This window comes from Eurypyga helias, unplaced genomic scaffold, assembly GCF_000690775.1.
Source record: "Eurypyga helias isolate BGI_N326 unplaced genomic scaffold, ASM69077v1 scaffold2169, whole genome shotgun sequence".
NCBI lineage: Eukaryota > Metazoa > Chordata > Aves > Eurypygiformes > Eurypygidae > Eurypyga > Eurypyga helias.
Genome location: NW_010271177.1, coordinates 144,688 through 166,243, shown reverse-complemented (window position 1 = coordinate 166,243; position 21,556 = coordinate 144,688). Strand labels below are relative to the sequence as shown.

The following is a 21,556-nucleotide window of genomic DNA, read 5'->3' as shown; positions in this document are numbered from 1 at the left end:
GATAAAGATAATAAAAGCCAGTCTAGAAATCAACAGCACTTTTGCCTGCAGAGGGCTACAGAATCAGAGACCGATAAAGATTCCCTAAATCTGTTACAAAAACATTGGCTTTGCAGAATACAAAATACACAAATACACAATCTGGGGAAAAATGGAGTCCTATGAGATATTTTATATCTCTTAGCCTTGCTGCAACCATTGGACTAAGAACTTAGTGAATCCCTTGTTTAGAAGCAAGGGTATTCAGCACACTGCAGGAGGCACTTTGCAGGATGGTGATTATTAACTCCTTTAATATTTAAACAAAATAAAAATGCTTACTTTATTTTTGGGTATTTATGAGGTACAATGATGTCACTATTCTTCAGCCATACAATGTCGGGATTAGGGTTACCAGTAGCTTTCACTGCCATCTCCAGTCTAGACCCCTCCTTTACGCTAACATTCTTCAGCCTTTCCACAAAATGTGGTCTGACTAGGTCTTCCTTAGCTGAAAGAGCAAGGGTAAGTCATCACAAGAGGTAATGATAGAACCATGTTTTTTAATAACATTCCTCACCCTCCTCAAAATAGCATGCACAACAGATACCTTCCACAGTCAGTGTCACTGAGACTGAAGCTTTGCCTGCCCTATTCTGAGCAATTACAGCCCATTCTCCTGAGTCATCGGGCATAGCAGGAACAATGATCAATGACTGGGTGCCATCTTCTTTAATTACTATTTTATGGGTGTAGTCATTAACTACTTGTTGACCTGCAGATATACATGAAAAAAAAGTTGCATTCAGAACAGTGTCTCAGCAAGATGTAAAATTCATATAAGATTGTTTTTAAAGGTTATTTGTTGATGAAAATGAGGCTGATATACCATTATGGAACCAGTAGGTCTCTGGCATAGGTCTGCCAACAACTTTTAAGTCAAATCTTGCTGTCTGCCCTTGTGAACATTTAAATGATGTAGGTTTCAGCACGAAAACTGGCTTATATAGTCTCTCTAGTTGTCCTTCATCAGTTTCTTCTAATCTGCGGGCAGGAGAACGAGAAGGAGAACTGCGGGCAGGAGATCGGCTTGGAGAACGTGGAGAAATAGATCTGGAATGAAAAGATAAGACATGTGTATGACAACATCATATAGCAGTAGTCTGACATGATAAACAGAGTTCAACTTTTTCCCTTATCATAATTTATTTTAAAGGGGTTAACCAATTTATCTATGTGAGAAAGTGACAAAATTAATTTCTATTTGTAGTCTATTTTTGTTATTTTTTTTACAGCAATCTGTATAGCTGAAGAGTATTGGGATACATCACAGCCAGAGACATTTTTGGGATAATACAGGTATAGATGTAATTCCTGTGTACGTTTGTGTATATGTGTGTAAATATTCAGAGACAGAACACGGCAAAAATGAATTTTTTCTGTCATAGAAATACAGCTATTTCAAGGGTGGGAAGTAAGAGTTGCACACAGTGTTAAAACTCCAAGTGCAGAAGAATATTTTTTCCAAAACTTGAGTACTTTAAGAAATAAGTATAGTTGCTGAGGTTGTAAATTACATACTGTGGCGAGATATGCATGTGAATGATGGTACTCTGAGAAACACATCGCTTATTAAGAAGGCAAATCAGACAAAGAGTTGGCATATAAATCAATATAAGCCATCAAAACAACATTTAGAACTTCCCTAGAGTATGCAGATTCCAATAACTTAAGCTGTTTAGCTGCTGTGCAATGAGTTTTTGCACCGTCTATCACAGCACACTGAATTCTCAGGGAATGTATATATTACCATGTACTTACCTATATCTTCTCATGACTTCTGGTCCTGGCATATAACCTGGAGTTGCCGTGGGTGCAACTGGCTCAACATAGAGTTTTGCTGAGCAAATGGCATTTCCTTTCACATTACTGGCAAAGACACTATAAATTCCTTCATCTTCAGGTAAAACAACAGGCAAACGCAGACTGGCACTGCCATCTTGCAGAACTTCCATGTGGTAGTGCTCTCCATGCCTTATGCGCTTACCATCTTTGTACCATGCAATCTGCATGGAAAGAAAGAGTGGATGTTATGTGAGGACTCCTAATTAAAAAGCTCCAGTAAGTGACCTATGCATACAACATATTACAACTTCCTATTTTTCACCTGATGCATCATCACAGCCCATGTATGTGTTAATGTTAACACTTTTACTTGAAATAAATAAGACTAAAGTAACCTGCTTTCTCAGTAGTCTGAAACATAACTTTAGAGCTAGAAAGAGATATAAAGCTCGTTTTGATGAGGAGCAAAGTGACCCAGACTGGACTCGCTACTCTGTTCAGACTTGTGTGATCTGACTCAGAGACACTTAGAAGCAAGACCAACTTAACTGGTAAATCTAACCTACCACTGAAATGGCTAACCAACCTAACAATTATTCTATTAAGGGACACAAGGAAAATCTGGCTTGATGTCAAAACAAAATACTGGATTTCCTTTGAGATTTGCTGGTTTCTATGCAGAATGTAGACTGGCTGACAATGAGATGTTAAGGGATTTTTCAAGTAGAGCACCAGATGGTTTTTTAAATAGGTTAACGTCATACAGGTTTGAGGTACCTTCGGCAATGGATATCCAGTCATCTTGCAATGAAAAGTAACTCCCGTCCCTTCAAAGGTTCTGTAATTCTTTAATCTTAAATCAAATCCTGCTCCTATAGCTTCAGATTCAGAAATATCAACCATCATCTCCTCTCCATCTTCTTCAAGAAGTTCATCTAAGGTGGTCTTAATAATTCTGAGTTCAATTTCCTTGATAAGTCTTTCTTCAAAAGAAGAAATATGAAATTCCTATACAGAAAAGTAAGAACGTTAGCTATGAGTGGCAGATAAATGACCTTCTAAAGAAATTATTTGTACTGGTGAAGTATCAGTAAACAAATGAGTATGGAGTGATAGACATACCTCATCTTCTACAAAAGTTCTGACCATCACTGTATCTTTCGCCATTTTCTTCCTAATCAGGGCTTGTTCTTTTTCATATTCTTTTTCAAAGTCACCATATGAAATAGCTGGGGCTACCTCAGCCACTTTAGGTTCCTGTACATATGCAGTTACCTGAGTTTGGTACATCATTTCTTGTTGCGATTTTACGTAGGCTTCATAATCAGCTAAGAATTAAGAACACAATAATTTTGATGAGTTTTTCTAGGTTTCACTAGACTGAGTACAGAAAAAAAGTGCAAATCTAGTTTACTGGTTTTGGTGATTCAAGCAGAGTTTCTGTCAGTTTAACCAGTAATACACAGACAGCAATGAAATGGAGACTGATGCCCTCAGATGTGCTTTATAAACAGGTAAAAGCTTTACTGTATTATTTAGGTGTTCTAGTTCTCTAAATAGAAGCACCTGTAGAGACTATTTTACAATTTATTCACCATGGCTCTGTCTCCTGCTCACTTTCATGCATTTTTACAGGGACAATTGAAAAAAAAAGAAGTTAGATTCTCTCCCTATACTAGAACAACCTATTAACCTCCTTTTCAAACCACATCACACTCTGAATGTCTTGTTATGTAGACCGTTATGTATGTCAACAGAAGAAGGTTCCCCTAGCTACACATTCTAGCAAAGTAATATAAGTTCTTCAAGAACCTGATGTCAAATATTCTGTCCTACAGAAACACAGTCCATAGTTTTCCCTTTATGTTTGGGACCAAACTAAGCTGCAAAGAATTTGCAGTCCAATTTAAACATTTTTCGTATTTTAAGGTTAATTTTAAGATTTTTTTTCCCCCATTTCTTAATGTACAGTGTACCTTCTTCTAGTAAGGAGACCGTTGCAGAAGCTTCTCCATGTTTATTACGAACAACAATCGTGTATTCTCCGGCATCATCGGCAAAAGTCATGGAAATTTCAAGTTTGCATTCCCCGGTTTCTCTTTTGTAACTCACTTTGTATCTATAGAAAACAAAAGTACAAGCTCGCTATAATTCTGATGAAGAGACTTTTTAGTGATTTGCTTTTAGTTATACAGTTAATCAGCATCACTTCTAACTTGTACAAGACAAAAAAAAAAAAGAAACTTTTGCAGTCCATTAGCACTCAATGAATCTGCAAAACAGCATAGGAAATGTAACCATACCAAAACTAGAGTACAGATCTACTTTTTTTCTGTTTTCACTAAAATAAACGGGATGCAAAGAGCAGTAGTGCAATATCAGAGACATAATTATGAAACACACTAAAATGGTACATGCTGTGTGCAGAGTTTGATCTAATATGGGTCATTATAGCATGCTATGTTTCAAGAATGCTACAAATTTTGGTGTTTCTCTGCTATGAAGTGTGTTGCTCTCTAAAGATATTTGCATAGAATGCAAAAAATTGCATAGACAGAATAAAATAAATGCAAAATTTCTTCCTGATATTTTTAAGGATGTGCAGCATTTCTCATCTTATGGTATTTGAATATTTACATTTTAAAACTTAGCAGCCTTTGAATGCCTCACATTAATTCATGACTTTTTCCATTTAAAGAATAAAATTTCACAGAAATCAGCAATGTTATATATCTCAGTGTCAGTAAGGCAATCAAAACTATGGTACTATCGATTAAATAATCTTAAAAATTATGTTTCAATTCCTTTTGTGCATTGTATTCAAAGTACCTGTAGCCAGTCGTTAGAGGAACTCCACCTTTTTTCCAGTAGACATGTGGCTTTGGGTTGCCCCCTACTTGGCATTCAAAAATAATACTCCCACCTTCAATTAATTTATGTACTGTGGGTTTTCTTATGAAGAAAGGAGGTATGGGTTCTCCCGATACTTCCTCTGCTGCAGCAGAGACATCTTCCATTACAATGTCCTTTGTCTCCACATAGCTGAAATAAGATTCCAGTGCAGATAAGTGAGCTGATGTCTGAAGCTCTCATAAACAAAGTGCAAAAAACTAATGACCACAGAGGAGCAGTCTGTTTAGGAAAGCAACTTTACCGTTTCTCTTCTGTAACAGCCTTCTCAGAAATGGTTTCTCGAGTCTCAGTTTCTTCTGAAACTGCAAGTCAAATGTGATACAGTGGATTTTAAAATACTTTAATAGTGCTTAAGCAGTGCATTTAGTTGAGACAAAGGGAGAGAATGTCAAGTAATTTGTTGGCTCAGAGGCCCACATACTTCCACTGAGGAAAGAAGTTAAGAGTTTCCATTGGCCCATAATTGGCCCTTTCCTCGTATTCTTACAGCCCTGTTACCTAACAGCCATGGAATCCAAGTCAATGCATATGTTCTACTTGGGAGCTAACAAAACATCTAAGTTACATTATAGGTAATATGCAGTTAACAAAATTATAATCATCCTACAGTGATTATATACTTGCCTTTCACATATAAGTGGCAAGATGTGCTGACACTCCCAGCCTTATTGGTAGCAGTGCATGTAAATCTTCCACTGTCTTCCGCAAAGGCTTCACGAATCACCAGGCGAGCAAGACCTGCTTTGAAAGTGATCTGGAAGTCCATTGAGCTCTCAAGCTTGTAGTCTTCCCTGTACCATGTCACAATAGGCTGAGGATGACCAGAGATATGGCACTCCAGAGTGACAGACTCGCCTTCAGTCACAGTCTTATTTTTGAGTTCCTGTATGACAATAAATAAGTATCATAGTCAGTGTGTATTTTCAATACTAAACAGAAATTTAAATAATTAAAACCTGTTTAAATGGAAAATTTAATGTCTACTTCAAAACAGTGTTCTGTTCAGCAGTGTATCCAGAAAAAAAGGCATTTTCCAACTGGAAGTATTTGAAACTAGATTTGGAATCTCTGAACATTAGTGTTATTAACAAGAAAATTAAAAGGTAGGTTGATGTCTATGCAGACCATGGTGAGAAATTGTTTCACTGCACCAAAAACCAACCTACTATGTGCCTTAAATGTGAAGAATTACCCCCATAATAGATATTCAGAATATTTTCTATCAGAGAAAAAATCATATGGATGAGTAAGTTTAACACAGATTTGAAAAAATTAAATGAAGTAAAATTTTCATGGTCAGGTTTACACAGATAAAAGTTAGAATACGTAACAGGTGAAAACACAGGGTAACTCCCCTAATCTACGTAAACATACTTACTGAAACTAAGGTAGGTGGCATAGCAGGGATTTCTGCAGGCACAGGAACTCTGGCAGTTTCTGTCACCTAGGTTATTTAAAGAACAGTGAATAAGCACCTAACAAAGCCAAAAACATAAAGAGCAGAATTTAGATAAGAAAATAAATTAGGTAAAGGGAACTCTTTGTTTGTCATAGGTAAATATCAAGTCCTTCGAAAGTTTTTGGTTACACAACAAAGATAGAAACAGAATGCTGTAAAAGTGGAAAATGGCAATGAGGAAGCAGCAAACAAGTTAGGCTATGCTACATTTTGAAGAGGATAGTCAGTCAAAGTGATGGGAAATGCTTAGTTATATACCTTTGCTTCCACTTCTTTCCGCAACACCAAATGTTCTTCCCTCACTGGTTCACCTTTAATGCTTACACCTGTCTCTTCTTTAGTCTCAACATCATAGAGACTTTTATAGGTCTCAGCAGCCTCTCCAAAGGGAAACTGTGGAGGGGCAACTGGCTCTGCTTTTACCCTGACTTCATGTGGCTTTAGCTGAGGTGGTTTCACAGGCTTGGTGATCTTTTGCACAGCAGAAGTAGCTGATAGCTCTTTTTCCAGAGTAGCCATGGCAGATCCAGCTATCGAAACCTAGGGAATAGAAGAGAAAGAGCTGTAGCATTATTTTTCTCTTGTTTTCGAAGCAGACAGTATATTTCTTGAGCGGATTGCACAGGCATTAGTTGCTTCCTTAGTTACTTATTTACAGACACGGCAAAAGATATATACACAAAAATGAATTCCAGTTTTAGATTGCAGTAGTAGAATACCAAAGATATACCTATGTATTATTTTTTATTTGTCAAACACTGAAATATTTCCTCTTTTTCTACTTCAGAATTTGATCTTTAAATGGCCAAGAAGCTCCTATGTGCAATATGTGAGATGCCATCTAAATTTATTCACTTGAGGCCTTAGTTTTCCATTTGTCTGACACTGCAATAAACAATACTACTAATTACATAACTCTCAGTGGTTAAAATTACTGAAGAGATTTCAAAATGTTATTATAGGTTTAATAACTTTGGAAAACATACATAAATCTTTAAGGAGAAAAAGTATCTCAGGTCATTTTTATAGTATTATAGGTCATTTTTATAATGTCTATTTTTGAGTAAAAAGCAGTTCATTTTTAAAGTTCAGCTGAAGAGAGAAAGTATACTTGAATTAGAAATTCAATTAAATGGGAACTTTTAATATTAGGTGAAGGAATCAAACAGAAGAATGGAAAAAATAACATTTAAAATAGATGGTGTCTTATTATTGTCAGGATTTTTCTATTTCAAAAATTAGCTTAGTATGTAGTAATGTGCAAGAAAGAAAGCTGCACTGTTTCCAATGTACTACGGAACTGATATACATAATGAGATTGGAGAGCGATATTCTGTTCTTTATAGCACATAAGTTTCATGACAAATGTTTATGATTTCACTGTATGACATGAAGTATTGAAGCTGCATCCTTTAACAGATTAAAATCTTGTTTAGATAACTAATAATTATTAATCACATTTTAGCAGTTCATGTGTCTATTTACAGCATCGCTCTTTAATAGTCAAAACAGCCAACAAAGCCAACTGTAGGCACCATGAAACTTTTCTTGGAAAAGAACCATACAGGAGTGGGATGAAAACCCAAATTGAATGGGTGACCTACTGGTAATTATAAATGACCAGTTTAATTTACCCAAGAATGCTGTTCTTGGATACAGTTTTGACTTCTTACCTCATATGTATGATCTGGTTTAGGAACAGCAATTTTGGAGACTGTGAAGTGAGGACTTGCTGTGCGGGGTCGCGGGTGTTCAACATGAATTGTTTTCTCAGTCTTAGTTTCTGCTGCTCTTTTTATCTACACAAAGAAATGAAAAATATTGTTGAGAATGTTATGCTGTTCTCCAAACTGAAGCAGATTTCACTAGGACATAGTTTTTGGAAAAGAATACAATAAAAACTAAGTCTAACCTCTGTTGATACATGAACTTCCTTCTTTTCAGCAGCTGGGATATGTTTCTCAGGAGGAACATAGACAGTTTTAACTTCTTTAGTGACAACATGACGTTCTGCTGGAGCCTCAGCAGCATGTTCTGTTACAGTGTGCTCTTTATATCCATATTCCAGAGTTTTCTGCTTTAAATAAGTTTCATCAGTTTGTTCTGGTTCCCAGGGTGATCGAACACGAGCCTGATCAACTGCTGCAACCACTGTAGCTACAGCTTCAGCCCTTTTTCCAGCTTCGCTCTACAGATAACATTGGCAGAATTTGTACACATATTCATCAATGTATTGGCTTTCATATCTGGCAAATACTTATAAAAACAATGCTCAGTAAAGTATATTCCAGACAAAGAAAGATTGCATACATATGCAAAAGTAATAATGGGTGAATATATTTGATGTTTACATAAGTACACTTCAGAGTCAGTAGATTCAAATATAGACATGTTCTTTTCTAAGCATACTCGGAATATCGTTATGCTTGTGTGCTTTATATGTATCGATATTTGTATACAAGCCCACTTTTAATACTTTATAGTCATATTTATGGCTACTTGTCTAAGGCTACAGCAGGTATGTAAATGTGCACGTATGTTTAAAGTCGGTATGCTCTCTGCACATAATTTTAAAGTCAGTATGCTCATCAGCTCCATATAACCATTAGATGCTCCTAAAAATGTAAAGAATATACCTAACATCTGATGTGAAGGTATTTACTAAGGAATATACGCATAAAAACTTTTACCACAAACATATCTGTTAATTTAGTGGTAATCCATTTTAAATTATTTTACAAAAGAAGGAAAACTGAGCTTTCTGAGAAATTGGAAATAATGTATTTGTATCAGGACTCTGATTTGTTTCTAATAACTGATAAATGGCATCAACTTCTGTGTTATCAGGATCCAAATTTCTGTCTGCTCAGCCAACAGTAGGTAATAGGATGATTATTACCAGTGTTTATTACTACTGTCATAACTGATCTGAATGTAGCAATAGAACATATGAAATTTATGCCTAGTAGATGGAAAAAAACCTAATAGATAATTTTATGCTGATTTTAACATCATCTCCTTAAACTAAAATTACTTAAGTGAGACCAATATGTGATTGTTTACAGAGATTTTGTTTTATTATTAAGGTAGTGTTTAGGTAACAGGGAACTCTTGTTCAGCATCACTGCTGATTTCAAAATCATTGTTTATACCAACTTGAATTTGGCCCTAAATTTACAACATCTAAGTAGTAACTCTAAACTCTTACCCTCTGAGTGAGTTTTATACACTATGCTTTTTAAATTATATTTTATACAAGTATTCTTTGAATGTACCATACTGTTTCTAACAAAGTAAGTAGACAGACATTAAATAACAGCTGTTGGCTACTGTTTTATTCTGCCAGATATGAGAGTTCCTGGCTGTATTATAACAGAAAACCTTTTCTACTGTGGGAGTCCTACTGGAACAAAGAAGTATCAACGAGCAACTGATTATCAGAAGTTATGAACTCCACAGACTTAAATGAATGTTAAAGTTCGTATTGTACAAAAACCAGTACAATTCAAATCTTGATAGAGAGAGGTTGTTTCATCTGGCAAGCATAAAATTGCAAGGAATCATCTTGTAGAAAAAAAGATTGCAGAGTTAGAAATTTGAACAAGTAAACATTACTTGAAAGTCATTGGTAGGGAATAGAATTTCACAGAAGTCCAACTATAGTCTTAAAAGTGTCATTTTCTAACAGGGTGAGACATAAAATTCTTTATCACAAGAATTTTAATCATACTGACTCTGTTACTTAACAATCATCTCACTTATTGGTTATGTTATCAGGAATTAATTTGAAGGCCTTCTATTTTACCCATGTAGTTCTTATTAGGTGAGATGTGCAGATAAATCAAATTGTAACAGTGCATTTCACATCTGCAGCAGCTATATTCACCTGATCATAAGCCAGATGAATTTGCTCTTGCTTGGCTGTAATGTCTTCTCTAGTTCTGGATACTGTGACTCCTGCTTTGGTTTTATCAGTGGCAATTATTTTCGGAACTACGGTAGTTTTCTTAGCTTCCTTCTTAATCTAATTATTATAGCAGAAATAAACATTTCAGTTACATATGATCTTGAAATATATATCCAATGGGAATATGGGAAAGAATTTTAGAATGGGAACAGGTAAGGAGAATTAAGGGGTTAGATCCTTGTGCACTGCACACAGTTCTGTATTATATGTATACTGATAAGTATTGTTACACCCTGAAACCTATTTAAATAAATTAATGATCTAAAAAGAAAGTTAAAATGCATTTCAGGAGTCAGTCAGTCAATTTCAAAGGTCAGTCAGAAGAGAATTATGGGCACCCTATTAATGAAAATAGTTAGGAGACAAAGATAGAGGTGGAATAATATAGTCTAATTAAAAGTAGTTCTAAAAGTTTGTAAGTGGAATAAATCTTAAAAGATAATGAGGCTGGAAATGTATAGTTAGTATTTTTTAAGGGACACAAGGTTTGTAAAGAAGAGAAGATAAAAAAACAAATATGGTTGTAATAGTGCTATTCACCTTTTCATGGGTTATGCTCACTTGCTCTTGTTTGGTAGCAATTCCTTCTTTACTTTTCGATATTATGACGGATGGTTTAGGTTTATCAGTGGTAATTACTACCTTAGGTACAGAAGGTTTCATATCTTCCTTTCTTATCTAGTTTTTATGGTAAAGAAAAATAATAGTAATCAATTATGCCTGTTGTCAATATTACACAGGTTTTCAGGAAAGTGGGATAAAGTTTCAGAATGTATATCAACAAGAAGAAAACTTTGTACATATCAAGTTATAGCCTGTCTTATATGCTAGCTGAACCAAGTGCAATCAAAGTCATTTACATACTGCACTAATCCATGTGTGAATTAGAGAAGAATCTTCCTAGTTAATTGTGATATGTCATTGTTATGTTTTGTAGAAACTATTGGCATAAAGGTAAGTATTACTGACCAAATATTTCCTCCCATGAGTAGATGGAACTATTTCATCAGTTACTCCAACAAACAATGGTTCCACAGTACAGTCTAGCAGATGCATTCAGTCCTCACAAAAATATGAACTTCATTAAATTAAACTCCACACATAAATATAATATCATGAGAGAGAACCCTTACAACATATCTTCAGAAATCTATCTTCAGATAAAAAGCAAAGGTCATTAAGCATCAGATGAAGTTCTGAGTACCCTGGCAATAAATGTAGTAATGCTCAAAGGACCTGGAGGAAGGGTGGCTACACTCATCCTCTGTAGACATATCTGTTACGAAGTCAGTAGAATTGGACCTGCAATGCTGGGCCTATACCTAGAATACTTTGCTTTGTAAAGTTTTCATTTTGTAACCTTTCTCTTCATAAAGAAGCAGAGCAAAGATACATATCACATTTGATGATGAATGAGGTTTTATAAACTCACTAGAGTATAACAATGAGCTGCGATATTTATTTACCTTTTCATGAGCAATGTGTACTTCCTCATGTCTGGTAGATATTTCTTCTCTAGCTCTTGATATTCTTTCTTGTTCTTTGGCTTTGTCTGTGGCAATAATTACTGTGGGTACTGGAGTTTTCTCTGGTTCTTTTCTTACCTGAATGTTTACAAATAAAGAAGTTTAAATGATACATTTTTTAAAAATATAGGGTATGTGATTTTTTTTGATACATTTGGAAAAGAGGATACAAATGAAATGCAGGAAAATGTCAAACTCTGGATTTCAAAATCATCTAGTCTGAAAACAACAACATAAACTTTTTATGAAACACATATACATGTAGCATAAAAAATAATTGAACATTGCACAAATACTTGCTTTGCTATTGAAAACAGTGATAAAAAAATCAGATCAGGAAAAAGCCATCCTGCATCATACCCAGTCAGACAAAGTTTAGGATATTAAAAACAAGTTTTAGGCAACTTTCACTTTGTCAAGAAGTTCAGATGGAATCTTCATAAACATGTAATTTTCTGCCCAGATTTCTGTTTCTCGGTACTTTAAAGATAGGTTACACTTTGTTCCTCACACATTTCAGCTAGAATGCACATGTAAAATTTATCTATAAATGCTGGTCTTCCATTAAATCACATTTGTCTGAAAAAACACATGCTAAAATAATCTGAATTTCAATCACTCATCAGTATTTTCAAAACTGATTTCAATGCAGAATGAGTTTTTTCTCCTTTTCTGACCCACTGTGTTGCCAACAAACAAAGCAGGCTACAAATAGCAAGCGTAGAAAAAAAATCAGAAAAAAAAAAAAGAAAACTTAAGAGGTATTTCCTACATGTCAGTTCTTTAAGGGATTGAGGATAGTACCTAGCAAATCACCATACAATATAGAATATTAAAAAATTATATAAAAAATCATGATACAATATAAAAAGTAGATTTTTTTAAGTTAATGTTTTGCAAGAAAGTTTATCTGTTTATACATTCTTAGGTATTAATAATGGAAGTTAAATAAAAAAGGAAATACGATCATCATCAAGGAGAAAGAGGAGAATGATAGCAATGTAAACTAGAACAGTGAACATATATAAAAGGAAAAAAAATATTATTTTATGTCATTTGTCTTCTTCATAGGCTTGTCTTTTTGATGAGATATTAGATTTTTGAACAAGGCAGAGTATGACAATCATAGGTAACATCTGTATTCACCTTTTCATGAGAGATGTGCCTTTGTTCTTGTGAAGTAACAATTCCTTCTCTAGTTCTCGATACTACTGTTTGCTTTGTGGCTTTCTCACTGGTAACTACTACCGTTGCCTCCTTTCTCATCTGATTTTTATAGTAACAAACAAAAGAAAAGAGCCTTAAAATTCATTTTAACAAACTGATCATCAAAAGAAGAGGAGAAGGAAAAATAAGAGAGGAATGCAAGTGAAGGAAAAGTACTACAGGATAATTATTTCTAGTGAGGAAATTCTGAATGAGCTATTAGAGGAAAAACTTAGTGCAATTATAATGTTAGAGAATAAATTACAAAGGGGAATAGAAGATCACTTTCATAGTAGGCATTCTTAAACTTAAAAACAGTTTAAGAATAATTGGTTCAAACCTGCTATGATGGAAAACAATGGAATAAGTGATCCATAAGCATTCCTTTACAGTCCAGATGCTTTATATGAGTATGCATGCTTTTGCAGTGCACTGGGTAATATCTTGTTAATTCCTCACAGTGAATCATGCCTTGTATGCATGTGGGATGAAAGGATAAAGGGGAAATCATAGAATCTCTGTGCTCTGCTTCTACCTGCTCCTGTACAGGCTGAACGTGAACTGCAGTCATTGCTGTCCTTTTTGCAGTTTGCTCTACAACACCTGGGGCTGGTTCTCTCACCATGGCTTGATCCACAGCAGCAACAACCGTAGCAACAGCTGCTGTTTTGTCACTGTCCTTTCTCACCTATATCAGCCACATCAAAAGACATTTTTTTCATGTTTTGCATACATTCAGAAGAAGCACAAAACAAGTACAAGGGACAGAATATTGCAGAGAAGCATTTAAATATTTGCAGCAGAACCCTCTCAACAGCAGATACACGCACATTTTTATACACAGCCTCTCAGACTCCGTTTAGCAGATCTATAGAGCAGTGCTGAGTCAACACACAGACCAAAAGCAATGCTCTTTCCAAAAATAGACTTTACCTCTCTAGCACCAGCCGCAACCTCGCCAGCAGTAGCACCACTAATGGTAACTTGTTCTTGGACACCATATCTCCCCTCCCATCTTTCTTCAGTTCTTATTTCGGTAGCGCTTGTAGATACTCTCGTTTCCTTCATCTGGGCTTCTGTGGTTGCAGTGTATCCTTCCTGCTTCCAAGGAGGAAGGACTTCGGCCCCTGTTGTTGTCACTACATGTGTTTTACGGATTGGAGATGGAGATTTCACTGGTCTAATAGGCGAGGTGGAGATTCTTCCTGCAGGAGAAACTGACCTAATGAAAAAATAATTGTTGATATAATTAATGTAGTGTCATGTAACAACAGCTAGATAAACAACTTCAGCTTGAACTTGAAGTCACTCCCCATTTAGAGGATCTTCAGTACTTTGTAGTTTGATATTTAAAAAGTGTTTGAGGTGTTCTATTTCTAAATTGCACTTATCTGATTTTAATATTATGCCTCGTGTCATAACTGTAACATATCTTCATAGTAGCTTAGTTAGATTTCCAAAAAGAAATAAAGGCAAATGTCACTGGGCATTTCACTCAAGCACACATATTTAAAATGTAAGAATACATCATTATTTTCTATTGGCTCTATCTTAATTCTCCTAACAGGAATAATATAGAGGCTTACAGTCTGTGAGTATTACATATTTTACCTGTGGTCCGGTCCCTGTAGAGACACAAAATGATTAATGCAACTGCTCTTTGTAAAAATATCATGTGGCAGTCACCTAGGAACAAGTTAACTGAATCTCCTCCTGCACCACATCTCATGTGTCATACTTATACATGTTCAGACTCCAGGTAAGCTTCTGATTAGGGCCTATAATTTTTCCCATACTTACATTTCCAAATCTCAGCCACAATAATTAGTAGCCACTTGGAAAGTGCCAATTTTGATTTTCCAAAAATTCAATCCCAGTCCTAGCAGATAGTTTTAAAGCATTTTTTATAATGGTTTAAATGGCTTTCTAACTTAGATTTTCTTTGAGATGAATTATTTGATGCTGTCTATAACATTAAAGATTGCAGCAGTAGGGGGCAGCACCATCACATCAATTTTTAGATTTACGTTCTAATGCGGTCGTATGTCTAAAAGTGATTTCACTAACGTGTACAAACTTCTAGTTCCATATGCACTCTAGATGGCACTATTGAATTATTCTTTTATCTATGTGGTTTGTTAGTTATTGCTAGTTACTATTAGCCCATTTCTTCCTGTCCTTGCAAGTTATTCTCATTGGACCAATATTCACCAGTGTACTTAACTCTGGTAATTTAAATGGGGATCTTCTGAGCACTCAGCTTGGAGACATTGTTGCATCAGGATGCTGAAACTGCAGGACTTCCAAAGCAATTTTCTCTTTACCTACCTGTCGGCACAGACCTCCTGGGTCTCCCAGACCACAAGTCCTGCTTTTAAATCACTCACTTTGCCTCTCAAGACCTTTTCCACAGCAAAGCTAATCTTAATTTTTCCAAAACCACATTTACCTTGTCTAACTTCAAAACATTTCTGCAGTTATTATCAGTGCACATATGGAACATGTGTACATGTTCTTTTACATATCCTTCCATTCTGTTTGACACTCACCAGAATGTCATTGCTCTTTTCTCAGTTCATCTAAAATAATAAAGGGCCAAATGCTCTATTGTGCTCTTTCATCATGAACTGGAGCGTTGCATTCTACTACAGCTGTATATAGAACAATTAAATAAGATTTATTCTCTAAAGGATTTTCTTCCATATGGGATAGAATATTTACTTAAGAGGCACATATCTCTATAGCAGTGGCAAATACAGCACATTATAGCTCACAGTCAGATTAAACTCAGTCAGTAATAAGTCCATGCATTCATCCATTTTGTACTATGCTCTCATTCTACAGCATTACTGCTATACATGAAAGGGATTCAAAAAGTAATCTTGTTTGAAAGAATAGTAAGTTTACCTTACTGGTGAAGGTGTTGGTGCTCTGACATGTCTTACAGGTGATGGTGATTGTCTAACAGGTGATGGTGACTGCTGTCGTGCCATTTGTGCTTTTGCAGCAATTATTGGTGGGGTTGGTGATTTTGATGTAGGTCTAGGAGGCATTCGTGGAGGTGCTTTGTGTGGGAGCTGTTGGGCTGTTGCACCTTCTATGACCATTTCAACACTTGCAAGTGATCTGGCATCAAAGTGGGTTTCAATCTTCTACAATGAAAACAAGAAAACATGTCTGAGATACTGTAGAAGTAATCATCCACACTTTAGCCTTACTTGCTTTGTTTTTTTTAAAAATATACCTTTTCAATTCTGGCTTGTCTTGTTTGTGAAATCTGAGCAGTCGAAACAATTGTCTTTGTCTTTTTAGCAGGAACGGCTTCTTCATCACCTTTTGGAAGAGAAAACATGGTTAGGAGAACTGCATATGACAAGAAACAATAAGCAGTTGCAGAAATAAATGAATGATCAATACCAATTATATACAGATATATAAATAACCGTGAAAGAACTAAGCAACCATCTGTTTTTCCTGCACTATCTATAGACAGATAACTATGAAAACAGTTGAAATATTATTTCTACATTATTGTCATTAGAAAAAACCAAACCAAACTAACTAAACCAAAATATTTATTGTAGATTCTTCAGAGTCAGTCATGGATCTCAAAAGACTACACAGTCTGGAAGCATGTCTGAGATGAAATGCAAGCAAGACTGCTCTGAGTAGAATGATTCACTTTTACAATTCTTTATCTAAGAACTGTCTTCATCCTTAACCATCTCATTTACAAGACCATGCACAGTTGTGAAGTTTAATATATACATTCTATCAAAGCCAGAGTGCAAATACGACTTTAAGAAATCTACAGAGCAAAATGAGGACAACTGAAAGTATCTCATACTTTTTTTTCTGTCTACTGTATCCTCAGTTTAAAGAGGACTCCCTCTGGAGAAAAGACCCTTTTCAATTCTCAGACAAAATTTTTGACACATTTCAGCAAAGACACTGCTTTTTCACAGCAAGTTAATAACTCTTGAGAAGGAAGTTATAAATTAACTTAGTGATATCACTTCGATGAAATTATGTGTACTGTACTATTACAACAATGAAGGCTCTCTTATTTTCATGGCTTGCAACTTCAATTCCTTTACCTTGAATTAGCAATTCAGCGGTCGAAGTAGCACGTCCCACATTATTTGTGGCATTTACTGAATAGGTACCGGAGTCTTCAGGATATGCTTCTGCAATTATTAAGCTGTAAAGGTCTCCTTCTTGTAAAATTTGAAAATCGGGGGAGCTTTGGATTTCCACTCCATCCCGATAGAACTTCACCACAGGTGTAGGGATTCCAGTCACTCTCACGTCAAGTCGAACTTGACTCCCCTGTCTTGCAGTCATGCTTTGTAGTCGTTGTGAGAAGTTTGGTGGTGCTGTTCCAGCTGCAGTTTTATTGAAGAAATAAATAGAAAAACATTAAGTCAAAACCAACTGTGAAAGCTAGATATTTTCATTACTAAAAGTGCACAAAGTCTATTCCTCCTTCACATGCTACTGACAGGTGATACTGCCTTCTCAATTATTCAACAGACTAAGAGTTGATTTGCCAAAATAAGTATACCCTTAACTTTTTTCCTGTGTTTAAAATTTCTGATATTTTTGATTATGCCTATGATTGTAAATGTTTCCAGAATTAGAGGTGCATTGATTAGAACCTTACTATGTATGGTAGTCTCTTGGGTATGGCCCTTTATGTGAGTTACTCTGTTAAATATAGTTTATATCATTAAATACCAATAAGGGCTCCAACTTGCAGAATTTCATCCTTTCTTTTATGTGTAGTTTGAATGTAGCCAGTGTGACAGATCACATGAGCAGAAGTATACAGGGCTAAGCCAGAAGTTTCTAGATTGATTAAGAGTTTACAAGATCAAGATTAAACCTTATACAGTTAAGGTGTAAAGGACTCTGTTAGAAATTACTAAAATTACTGATCAGAATATATGTTGAATTCTAGACTGCTTTAGAAAAAGAAAATCGATTTTCTATTTCTTTACTAATTATGTAGTTCAAATACAAACTTTATTCATTATCTGTGACACTGCTATCGCTCTTTCTTACATCACTAGCAGAGGGATGTGACTTTCTTCAGCTACTTCATACCTGTGACAAGTAGCTCAGCAGTACTAGTTGCTTGCCCAGATCCATTGGTGGCTTGTACCGTGTATCTTCCGCTGTTTGCTTCTGTCACGGTGGGAATCACCAGTTTAGCGCGGCCATCACTAAACGAGATTTGCACACCGGGCAGAGTTGCAGCAGAAAGAACCTGGCCATCCCTATACCAGCTCACCTCAGGAACTGGGAAACCTAAAGAAAAAGGAAGACAAAAGGAGATTAAGGTATTATGAAATGCCAGATAATCCAAAATTACCACAACACTCGCTCAGGTATACACAGTTATAGTGTGTATATAGTACAGGAGTGTAATAGCATAGGCAGAGACCTGTGAGTATATGTCCAGTGATATAGTAATAGAGATATTGCTTTTTAGAAAGATTTTTAAAATACACAGAGAAGTATGACAACTGCACAGGCTAGTGCATTTAGGAAATCACTTGAATAATGAATGGACTGTAATGTTCGGCAATCCTTTGAGGAATAAAAGTATGTCAAATGATGAGGGAGGTGAATTGATGCACATGAGGAATATCCAAGTAGTACTTCTAACACAATTATCCAGTACAATACTTTGGAGATCAAGGGAAAATCAGAGTTTCCAACAAAGTTAAGTAGTTGTTCTAACACCAAAAATTTTAGAAAATGAAGTGACAGAAATGGTGACTGTTGTAGACATTAATATCAAATGCTATTAATATTTTGATTTTTTGTTTCTTTTTTCTGAAGTAAATTCTGCTTAAATTTGGTGGAAAGCAGTCAATTGGAATCAACTCATCTTTTGTTGTTCAAATTTATTATTCCTTTGTTGTCAGGATCATAAGCAAGACTCTTCTATAGCTGCTTTTTAGCTTTAAATGGTGTGTTTAGATTCCTAAAGGAAATTCTTTTTCCCAGTGTTCTATTCAGCCAAATTTATTGAGCAACGGAAATTCATTTGATGAGCAGGTAGAATTTTTGTATGAGCCACATAAGGAGAACAGCTAATTTAAGGAGATGGTTCCAGCTCAAAGTTTTTTATGTAGTCCTAGAACACCATTACTCCAAAATGAAAATCCCTGAAAATTTACTTCACGTTCTTCTCCACTCATGCCAAATTCTAATTGTACAGCACAGAGCCTTAGGAATGAGATCTGAGACTGTGTTTATTATAGTTGCTGTTTTTTCCAGTTCTGTGGTTTAGAAAAAACAGTACTACAGGATTCTGCTTCCTTACTAGAGTATCTCTCCTATAAACTCATTTAATTATTTGGGGTTTTAATATTCCAGGAATATGACAGCGTGAGACTAAAATGAAAGAGAAGCTGAGCTACGTAGATTGAAGCTTTTACTGGTTGCAGTCACATGAGACTCGGTTCAGAAAATTTTCAGTTTTACTCACAGTTAAAAACCTGATTTTTATTTATATGTAAAATAGAAATACATGGACAGAGAATGCGGCCAGTTTTAGAGAGGATTAAAAATCAAAAAGGTAAAAGCACATTTAAGCCTTGTTAATTTCACAGACGGAAGTTATCAAATAGCCCTGAAGGGGGTGGTATAATTCAATTTTGTACTACTGGTACATAAAAATATATCTAGCAGATCCAAATGATTTCATCCAGAGCTATGTGTCTTCAACAGTTTCAAAATGTGTTAAGCTAGGCAACCAAAAATCATGTTGGTAGTAGTGAATTTCTTGAAAATTGTGAAAATGTTTTATTTTCTTGGTGCAGCATCAAATGACCATTAACAAACATGGGTGTTTGTGTGGTAGGTTGAACAAGGCCCACATTTTAAAAAATGAAGTCTGTTTTGATGTCTCAAACTGGCACATTCAAGCAATCCAAAGTTAGAAGACATTTTGAAAATCTGATCCCAAATTCATATTAAAAGAAACTCAGCTTCAAATTTACTAGCACTTTACTAGTTCCATGCCACTGATCTGGGGAATCTGCCTCAGATTATGGATATTTTTGCCTGGACTATATGGAGTAAGGATTGCCTTTAATACGTGCCAAATTCAACTATGATTTGAATATTAATTGTTAGAACATTCTTTGTCATTTTAAAACTGCCACTGAGATTTTTTGAGATTTATTGCCAAAAAGAAGAAAATGGACCTGAAGGGCCTAAACTTCACTATTTCAGTAATTGAATTCAATGAGATCGTCCAGACAATGGTGTAAGTAACAGGAACCTCCAACCTGTGTACAATCTACATGCTGCTTTCAGCAATATGCAGAGTGTAAAGGCTGGCTTGCATTGGGCAAAAATATTGGTTCAAAGAAAGTTAAGTGGAGTACAGGTTAGGTCTTTATGAACAAGTTCAATACTTGATCAGTATTGTGGAGACATGAGGATGAGCATGGTTCTAATGCCAGCAGCACTGCAGTCTTTCTTGACACTGACATGTTGTCTCATGTCGTCCCAGTCACTGCTCACCTAGTAGGGCTCACACTGCGTGATGTCCTAGCTGCTCTGGCATTTACAGCTTTTAATCACGGGGTTTGAGTGTTCTGCACCTTCTCAGCGCAAGGGGAGGTACTGGCTATTTTTGTCTGATATCAAGCCTTTGTAATGTGACACTTAATTCACAGTCTGATACAACAGTACATTTAATTTGCTCTAGTTTACAGACTGCAAAATTACATCTCAGGTGGTTGCTAAGCTCTTTGTGGTACTTTTAGATAAACTGGGCTCTTCAATGTTCAAATTGTAGCTCTGTGTTAATGCTTGACTTGAATATGTAAGGGCAGTGTTATCAGAGATAAACAAAAAAAAAATTCAAATTTACAATAATCCAACACACATAGGAAGGGCGGACAATGTAGCAGAATAAAACTGTGTAGTCCATTATTTATGCAATTAGTTCAAGAAATAAAACTTTCATATTTTTTATGCATTAGGAAAACTAAATGCCAAGCCACTGTCAGATCTGTCAATCTTGGTAGATATTTTTGGGGCCGGAAAGATATTCCAGAGTCCCACAGTGTGAATAAAAGCTAACAGGAGATTGTCTCACATGGTATTTGAGACTAAATACAAATATATGTTATTAGAAAAAGTGCTGTATCTCCTCTTAGTAAGAAACCAAGTTCCCCTCCCAAGTATTCCATAACACACAAATGAAAATAACCAAAATCACACACTGAGCTGTAATATTAGCATCCTATAACCAAAATCACACACTGAGCTGTAATATTAGCATCCTAACTTGTTCTGATGATATATTGTTGTATTAGTAGTAATAACAAGTATTGTTATCATCAGTAGAAAGAAACTTTTCACAGAAAATATATACTGTACAGAAAACAAGAGAAGGGCAGGGCAAATAACTAGAGTAGAAGACCAAATAACAGCATAAGTCATGAAACAATATCTTAGATGTAGACTACAGAACATGTTTAAACATCGTGTGTGAACCTTGTTTGAGCCAGTGTTATCCAAAGGGAACAAGGGATGGACCATAGATGCCAGAGATCTTTATAGTTGGATGTCATGTGCTTGCACCTGTCACAGAGCATCTGGGTAGTATTTTATGGTATGTGGGTCATCACATTG

At 35.6% G+C, this 21,556-nt stretch overlaps 1 protein-coding gene across 1 annotated transcript in view; it reads right to left on the bottom strand.

The window, feature by feature from the left end:
• The window catches only part of LOC104514891 (titin-like), a gene marked incomplete at its 3' end in the record, with an annotated part of 84,317 nt that overhangs the window by 59,409 nt on the left and 3,352 nt on the right, over positions 1-21,556 (bottom strand). The window contains exons 3-26 of the mRNA XM_010158695.1: positions 18,002-18,205; positions 16,993-17,280; positions 16,140-16,228; positions 15,803-16,047; positions 13,829-14,117; positions 13,431-13,583; positions 12,836-12,955; positions 11,630-11,767; positions 10,704-10,841; positions 10,083-10,220; positions 8,109-8,384; positions 7,870-7,995; positions 6,455-6,736; positions 6,116-6,181; positions 5,362-5,620; positions 4,979-5,039; positions 4,654-4,866; positions 3,801-3,943; positions 2,947-3,152; positions 2,602-2,832; positions 1,801-2,045; positions 869-1,092; positions 590-754; positions 322-490 (exon numbers count right to left, since the gene is read on the bottom strand). Coding sequence (XP_010156997.1) covers positions 322-490; positions 590-754; positions 869-1,092; positions 1,801-2,045; positions 2,602-2,832; positions 2,947-3,152; positions 3,801-3,943; positions 4,654-4,866; positions 4,979-5,039; positions 5,362-5,620; positions 6,116-6,181; positions 6,455-6,736; positions 7,870-7,995; positions 8,109-8,384; positions 10,083-10,220; positions 10,704-10,841; positions 11,630-11,767; positions 12,836-12,955; positions 13,431-13,583; positions 13,829-14,117; positions 15,803-16,047; positions 16,140-16,228; positions 16,993-17,280; positions 18,002-18,205 — 4,468 coding nt within the window. The remainder of the gene's footprint in view (positions 1-321; positions 491-589; positions 755-868; positions 1,093-1,800; positions 2,046-2,601; positions 2,833-2,946; positions 3,153-3,800; positions 3,944-4,653; positions 4,867-4,978; positions 5,040-5,361; positions 5,621-6,115; positions 6,182-6,454; positions 6,737-7,869; positions 7,996-8,108; positions 8,385-10,082; positions 10,221-10,703; positions 10,842-11,629; positions 11,768-12,835; positions 12,956-13,430; positions 13,584-13,828; positions 14,118-15,802; positions 16,048-16,139; positions 16,229-16,992; positions 17,281-18,001; positions 18,206-21,556) is intronic.